The sequence below is a fragment of the Paracoccidioides lutzii genome, assembly GCF_000150705.2.
Source record: "Paracoccidioides lutzii Pb01 unplaced genomic scaffold supercont2.5, whole genome shotgun sequence".
Taxonomy (NCBI): Eukaryota; Fungi; Ascomycota; class Eurotiomycetes; order Onygenales; family Ajellomycetaceae; genus Paracoccidioides; species Paracoccidioides lutzii.
In genome coordinates, this window is record NW_015440951.1 from 1,298,616 (window position 1) to 1,306,539 (window position 7,924).

Consider the following 7,924-nt stretch of genomic DNA (forward strand, 5'->3'; position numbering starts at 1 on the left):
CAAGTTCGCGAGAGTCTCAGAGGGAACCGCACCTGGCGCAGACACCCGTGCAGAAGTTGGGGAGGATGGATCCAGCATTAATTGTTCCGCAAGGGTCGTTGAATAACTCCGCGGGTGAATCAGCACCAACTGCGCACTCGTCATTTCGTGTTGGCGTTACGGAAGATAAAAATAGAAAATGTCGAAGGACTATGGAAGATACACATGCGTATCTTTATAATTTTCTTGGAACATCGGCTCCTACCCCGGCCAAAACGGAATCGCCAGCACACAGCAAAGCTTCCGAAGAGTCGATATCTACAACCAATGATTCTTCTGATTCTATGCCTATGATTGAAACTGATAATGGATACTTTGCCATTTTTGATGGGCATGCTGGCACTTTCGCTGCGGAATGGTGCGGTAAAAAACTCCATCTTATACTGGAAGATATAATGAGAAAACACCCGAATTCTCCAGTTCCGGAACTCCTAGACCAGACTTTCACAAACGTGGATCAACAACTGGAGAAACTTCCTTTAAAAAATAGTGGCTGCACCGCTGTAACTGCGATATTACGATGGGAGGATCGAACTACTGTGCCGACTCACAATCCAACTGCACCCTCAGCGGGGCAATCCAAGCCAGGAGCAGATAAAGGCAATACCGCTGTACTACCAGTGCAAACATCCAGAGATGCATCTGGCCTATCAACCTCAGCCCCAGAATCTACAAATCCAAAACCCCAAGAAACAATCACCTCTCGACATCGTGTTCTATACACTGCCAATGTGGGCGATGCACGAGTGGTCCTATGTCGAAACGGCAAAGCCCTGCGATTATCGTATGACCACAAAGGTAGTGACGAGAACGAGGGGAAACGAATATCCAACGCGGGAGGCCTCATTCTCAATAATCGCGTAAACGGTGTTCTTGCTGTTACTCGGGCTCTGGGAGATTCGTATATGAAAGACCTCGTCACTGGCCATCCGTACACGACGGAGACAGTCATCCAACCTGAAACGGATGAGTTCATGATTCTAGCTTGCGATGGTGTAAGTGTATTTTATTATTGTCCATTTTAATCGCACCCTATTAATCGTAACTTAATCGCTTGAACTAACCTCTTCCGGCTAAAACCTTTAGCTATGGGACGTCTGTTCCGATCAAGAAGCTGTCGACCTCGTCCGCGGCACAGAGGATCCACAAGTCGCCTCGAAAATCCTCGTTGACCACGCCCTATCCCGTTTCAGCACGGACAACCTCTCCTGCATGATCGTCCGCTTTGACACCAAAGCTATCCAGCTGGCCATAAATCAACGCACGCCACCGTCCGCTGCAGACAACAATCTTTCCACTTTTGGTATCCCTAATAGTAATAATAACGATTTATCTGCCAAATTTCTGGGCGGCATGAGCGAGGCGGACAAGATCGTTGAGGAGACGAGGAGGAAAGTTCGTGCTGGGAAGTTGGGGGGTGAGGTTAGTGCTGATGACGACGATGACGAGAATGCTATGCCTATTGAGAATCTTTCAGCTGTGGAGAATGAGGATTTGGGGCCTGAGGTTTCGCCAGCTGAGTTGAAGGGGGTGATTGAGGGGACCAATTTGGATTTGGGAGTGAAGAGGAGTAAGGTCGATAAGGATAAGAATGGGGTTGTGAGTAGAGATAAACAGGGTGATATGGGATAGAAAGGGGTGAGATGGATTTACTCGTGGACCATGGCTGAGGGCTTTTTCTTCTTTTTGTTATCTTTATTCCTCTTTACCCTGATTTCTTTCTCAGGCATGTTTTGCCACCTTTTCGGACGCTCATCATGAAAACCAAGACTGGAAAAGACAGATGAATACGGTTCATTTATGTCCTTTTACGGGGTTTAAGCACGATACGAAGAAATGATCATTCCAAGGTTCTGTTCTCCTATGCTTTTTTTGTACCCTCTATGGTTTTTTGGTCTCCCTACCCCTTTCTGCAAAACTAGCCACAAGGAAAACATGGGGTAACGCTTGATTGCTTTCATTGGCTTTTAAATGTATCATCTTTACCTATTTCGTTCCTTTTTTTGTCATTTTTCCAGTCTCGTTTTTCTCGAGCTTGAGCCGTTGTAAACTTCCCCAAACCCCTCTTCTTCCCCACCCTCGCTCAATTCCATCCTCCATTTTATTTTGCTGACATTCTATTTTATTTTCTATTCTGCCAGTGGCCCACTGCTGCTGCCTCCATCCCGCTTTTTCTTTTTCTTCTTTTCATGCTATGCTATCTTATGCCACGCAACGTTATTTCATGCTATGTTACGTTTTGACGTCCCAACGCACATTATGATTTTTGTATGTATGTATATACGGAATACAGGTGCAATGCGAGGTATTGAGTGAATACGTACTCTACCGTACTGGATACCAACCACTACTGGAGGTAAATCTAATCAGGAAGAAATGCAAAGGGCGAAACGGTTTAGTATGGAACGGGGTGAGAAAGGAGATGAGGATATGGATTGGATGGTTCCTGTGTGTCTGTTTGTGTTTCTGTTCTTTTCTTATTTCTGGTTTTCCTTTCTTTCCCCCGTCTGCTTGAGTTTCCTGGTTGGGTGCCATGTTTCGTGTTTGTTCTCCCTGTTCTGCCAGGATTTCTGTTTGGTGAAATTCAGGAGTTCGCTTTGATATTTACCTTCTGTTAACTTCAAAATTTTCACATGGTAGGGCGATATTTGCATTTTTTGGTGTTTTTTACTTTTATCTAAGAGTATTTTTTGTCTAATTCAGACTTGAAATGTGAGACGAACGAGATGCGTTATCCCTTATTTTCCTAATCAGAGAGCATCGTGTACGGATTATTCGATAACTGCTCTTCATTCATGCTCTACCAGTGAGCCCTATTCCTAAATAGAATTGGGGATTATCAGCGACATTTTCTTCAGACTCTTGAAGCTTCTTAGGCAATTAATTATTTCACAGTGAGTAGTTATATAAACATTTTGTCTATAAAGTGAGGTATGTCAAACTCAATTACTTTCCATTAAATATTGTTGACTTTGTTCTCCTTTTCACCAGAACAACCTTACGCTGGACAGATGGTAACCTCAGTAAAATCAATTCCCCACTAAAGTTGCTAAATTTTTGGAAACCTAAAAACAGTTTTCCCATAAAATTGGGTTCCTATAAAAATGAGTTGTATATAACTGGTGTCTCAATAACATAGAGGATACATATATCGGTACTATACAAGACCTTGAGGAAAGGAGCAAGGAGATGTAAATTCCTTGACAGGGGAAAGAGTTGAAGATGGTACGGATGATGAAAAAGGAGCATGAGTAAAAGAGACAATGGGGGAGGGAAAGAAACGATATCCTTGGAGACAGCCCATACTCTTCACACTAACCGGTGAAGTATCCAAAAAGTGAAAATGCACGCCATAACCTTCATTTCTATCAGCGTCTTAACTACCAGAACTTCAACTTCTTCAGACCCGACTTCTCTTCCTTTGGAGACTCTCCCTTCTCCTCCTCGCCCCCAGCTTCAGCCCGTCCCTCTCCTTCTCCCTCTCCCTTTCCCGCACCCTCCTCCACTCTAGCGGCAGGAGCAGTCTCAAACTCCGCCAGCGCGGGACCCTCAAGGTCAAGATCAACGCCCATAATATGATCCCCAGTAATTTTCAACTGGCCATGAACGACATTCTTGGGCCACGACTCCGCATATTGCAAATTATGTACGTCCATCCAAAAGATCTTGATCTCCCCATCATTGACAATATGGTGCTCCGTCGGCGGCACATCCGGGTCAATTTTATATGTCGCCGTCGGCGACCAAATCTTTCTTTCCAACTTGGCGATTTTGTCCATAGTTTCCTTCTCGAGCCTCTGCTCCTTCCTGATCGCAGCCCGGATCCGCGCCAGCCTCTTGCGACTGACTTTCCTCCCTTTAGAATCCCTCTTAACTCCATCCTTCTCGATAACGCCTCTCGTCCCACTAACCACCTTCCCCTCTCCTTCCTTCTCTCCGGTCCCATTCCCATCTTCCTGCTCCGCCTCTCTGGCCTCCTGCTCTTCCTGAGCCTTCAATTTCTGCTCCTGCAACGCCAACACAGCCGCAATATCCGCCACACTGGTCGCCTTCTGGTCCATCAGCACCCGGGCACGCAGTCTCTGGTTAAGAATCTGGCGTTGTTCCATGCGAGGATTCCACTGCTCGTCCCATTCCTCTGCTTTCTTGGGGTCACGAGGGCGCTGGCGGGTGAGCACCTCGTTATCTTTTGATGCGGTGATTATGTCTGTGGGTGGTGCGAGTTGGCGCTGTATAGAGAATTCGCGGAGGAGACGATAGGTATCGAGGCCCAGAGTGGCGGAGGGAAAGTGCACGGAGAAATAAGGGGTCCACATATCCTTGCGCAGGGTTGCGGGGACGGTCTTTTTGCCGTGGTAGATGAGTTGGGAGAGGACCTTGTTCTTCTGGATAGTATATAGTTAGATATGGTTTCACTTTCTTTCTTCCCATATTCAGCGACGGAATTCAACTCACCTCGAGAGCTCTGGTAAACGAATATATAACCTGATTTGTCCGGATGTTAATGTATGCGAATATATTTTTCCCGTGTGTCATGCGATTAAGGGCTTTGCGCAGCCTTGCCGCCTCCTGTGCCCGCCATAGCAGAGCAGCACGGGACGTAGGCTCTCTGACCCTACCCTGAATGGGTTCTGTTGGTTTGGGGAAGCGGACAACATTCCAGGTGCTGACGATTGAAGGGTTGACACGAACGGTCTCCTTTGGAGGCGGTGGAGGTACCTCTGAAGTCGACGAGTCGCTGGAGGAAACCTTTGCAAGCCGCTTCTCCGAACAGACACCCACACCCGCTCCCGCTCCCGCTCCCCTAGTTGCTATAGCAGCTATTCGGGCAGCTGATGTCACGGCCGGTTTGGCGGCCATTTCCGCGGGGGCTGTGAGTGTGCGTGGGTTTTGTCGATCTTCCTACAGAGCCAATTGGTGATTCTCTAGGGCATTGTGACACCTTCCGGAGACGTATGTAGTCAATACTCCTTACGCTTGAGGAGTGCAATGATCGTCGTTATGGTAGTGGTTGTGGTTGTTGCGTTGTCTGTTGTAAATAGTTGCAACTGGCATGAAGTTTTTTGCGGGTTGATTGCCCAATCAGGAACAAAGCCATAGTTGGGCTACAAAAGCTTAGCTTAGTTACAACAGCATGGATGAACGAACATGAACAAACCAACGACAATTAGATATTTACAAAAAGAAGAACAACAAAGGAAACAAAAGGAACAGAGCATCATTTGTCTGATATTTACTGTTATATAGAACCTCTAGCATCTGGTACAGGCGGGATATCATGATCTAGTCCTCGCTGCGCTTGTTCTGTCATCTCGAATCCTCCCCTCCAGCTACTTTGTGAAATCTGCTCTCTGTAGATGAGAGCTCCGTTGACACTACATACTATGCCTCACACATTACGGATTTCCTAGCAATGTCTCATTCTGCATCTACAGATGTCCTCGTCCAGCGACTTGAACAGCTCAGAACTGCAGATATTCAGTGTCGGAAGACATGGTTATTGGTATGCTATGCCCAGCACTCCCTCCATCTACATCTATGCAATCGTTCTATTGCATGCGATTCAAGCAAGTTTTGTAACTTATTTATAGCTAACTGAACTGCTTATTGGTTATATAGAATCGCAAGCTGCGCCATCTCCAGGGCATCTCCGTGCGCAACCTCATCGTCAACTTCCCGGGCAGTACTCATACCCATCCGCGGCCCCGTGGCAAGACCATAGATGACGACAATGTCCCCAACGCACTCCAGACACCCGCAAAGCTTCTCTCGAAGCTTGAACCCAGACCTCCCATCCACCAGTCGCGCTCGTTCACAGACCTCAAGCGCGGTGATCAGTCACCCGATGGGTCCAATATCGAAGAAGAACGGAAACCAGATCCTCCGATAAGCCGCAGGAGAAGTACATTGCCATGGGCCGGTGCCAGTCCGTTCATTCGGCAGCACAAGCTGGAGGCCATTGCGGGTAATAGGATGGCGGATTCCTTCTTTTCACTGCACTGCACCGGCATCGACGAACCCATCTACGTGAGTGAGGTTGTGGAGAAGACCGTGAATCCGAGCTTCAAGTACTTTGATCTGAACGCTTGTGGACCACTGGTGTCACGGCAGGACCAGGTGACGTGCAGGTTTTGGGTGAAGATGGGGAATATGACGGAGTATATATTGCTGCTGAGGCTAGAAGTTAATCTACGCTCCTTGCAGTATATTGGGAATTCGTTGGAGAATTTCCATCATCCACTGCCTGCAAATTGTGTTATGTTTCACTTTCCGGATGGGGTTTATACGAATTTGATGGATATACCGCCCGTACAGCGGTTGCCGTCATTTCCTCTTATTCCTACTACTAAGTCCAATGACGATAATCAACAACTTACATCCTCCTTTGATGCGCTGATGCGCCTCGCCAATCTTGACGATTGCATACAGGATGCGCTCGCGACACGGGAAAAACTCGAAGTCCAAATCAACGGTATACTTGAGAAGAAGCTGAAGGATCTGAACACGTTAAATCGCAAATCTCAAGCAGCAGAAAAGCTCTCAGCTGTAAAAAAAGCAACAGCCTCCACAAAGAAACAGCTACGCCAGAGTGCGAAACGCAAAGAAGAAATCCTAGCTAGTCTCTTAGCGAGGAGAAACGCTATGGCTCGCAGCCGCTTATCGCAAGAAAAGATACAATCCTATCTCTCCGAAGCACACTTAACAATGTCCTCGAGCGAAAATGTTCTCAAGATCACAACAGAGGAGACAATGGGCCAAATACGGCGTATCTGCGAGGACCTGCAGGCTATATACCCCATCGAACCAGTGCCAGAGGAAGCACTCTCCTTCACTATCTGCGGCCGGCCACTCCCCAACTCCACCTTCGAAGACATGGACAAGGAATCCGTCGCGGCCGCGCTGGGGTATACAGCGCACCTTATCTACCTGCTCTCCTTCTATCTCTCCGTCCCCCTCCCATACCCGGTCAAACCCTACCTATCGCAATCGTTCATCCAGGACCCGATCTCCGCAGGCCTCGCACAGCGACAGCGCACGTTCCCACTCTACCCTGTAAACACGCACTATCGCTTTGAGTACGGTGTCTTCCTGCTGAACAAGAATATCGAGTATTTGATGAACAGGATGGGGTTAAGGGTTATTGATGTTAGACATACGTTGCCGAATTTGAAGTATTTGTTGTATGTGTTAACGGCCGGGAAGGGTGAGGTGATTGCAGGGCGGGTGGGGGGCGTGGTGCGGGGGCTTTTGCTGGGCGGGAGGGGTGGAAGTTTGATTGCGTCACCTAATTTGTCGAGAACGGGGAGTGAGGATAGTGGGTTTTCTGGGACTGGGGCTGGAGCTGGAGTTGGGCTTGGGGCTGGGGCGAGGAGGATGCAGGAAAACGTTATTCTGAAGGAGAATGGGGGGTTTTGTTGGGATGGATCGGCAGCTTCCGGGGGGGTTTGGGTGGCGGGGATAGAGAGGGCAGAACAGTAAAAGTCCTAAGATGGATTCTCGAATACCGTCTGAAAAGTCTAGGGGAGAATGGCTTTGATTTTATTCATTTGAAGAAGTGATGGACCACTTGCTTTTTGGCCACTATGTGATTAATGAAGAGGGCCTATTTACCTAGGTATCTAGCTCTGGGTAAAAGAGACTGAGACGTGTATGACTATCATTATTAAGATTTCTTGTCTGTAAGTAAACTAAATACTTTACAATACATCCTGCCCTTTTTTATTCCTGTTCCCCGTAATTGTACCTCGTACCCTTCTGTTCCTAATGTTTTGATGGAATATGATACCCATAGCTATACTCAACGTCCTTGACATTAATGAACATCGCTTTCGTCCCTACCTAGGTAGGTATTTGGTGACAACAGCAGCGAGAATTCACAATACCG

At 47.4% G+C, this 7,924-nt stretch overlaps 3 protein-coding genes across 3 annotated transcripts in view; 2 read left to right on the top strand and 1 right to left on the bottom strand.

Annotated features, from left to right (window-relative positions):
* The window catches only part of PAAG_11520 (hypothetical protein), a gene marked incomplete at both ends in the record, with an annotated part of 2,115 nt that extends 236 nt beyond the window's left edge, over nucleotides 1–1,879 (top strand). The window contains 3 exons of the mRNA XM_015847157.1: nucleotides 42–1,034; nucleotides 1,126–1,638; nucleotides 1,766–1,879. Coding sequence (XP_015703289.1) covers nucleotides 42–1,034; nucleotides 1,126–1,638; nucleotides 1,766–1,879 — 1,620 coding nt within the window. The remainder of the gene's footprint in view (nucleotides 1–41; nucleotides 1,035–1,125; nucleotides 1,639–1,765) is intronic.
* Nucleotides 1,880–3,419: 1,540 nt separating this feature from the next.
* On the bottom strand, nucleotides 3,420–4,899 carry PAAG_02595 (hypothetical protein; the record flags this gene model as incomplete). Its single annotated transcript, XM_002795843.2, has 2 exons — nucleotides 3,420–4,424; nucleotides 4,495–4,899. The coding sequence occupies 2 exons, from the start codon at nucleotides 4,897–4,899 to the stop codon at nucleotides 3,420–3,422; spliced, it is 1,410 nt and encodes a 469-aa protein (XP_002795889.1).
* Nucleotides 4,900–5,452: 553 nt separating this feature from the next.
* Nucleotides 5,453–7,518, top strand: PAAG_02596 (hypothetical protein; the record flags this gene model as incomplete). The annotated part of the gene is made up of 2 exons (XM_002795844.1): nucleotides 5,453–5,542; nucleotides 5,659–7,518. 2 exons carry the CDS (start codon nucleotides 5,453–5,455, stop codon nucleotides 7,516–7,518), a joined length of 1,950 nt encoding a protein of 649 aa, XP_002795890.1.
* Between the last annotated feature and the right edge of the window lie 406 nt (nucleotides 7,519–7,924).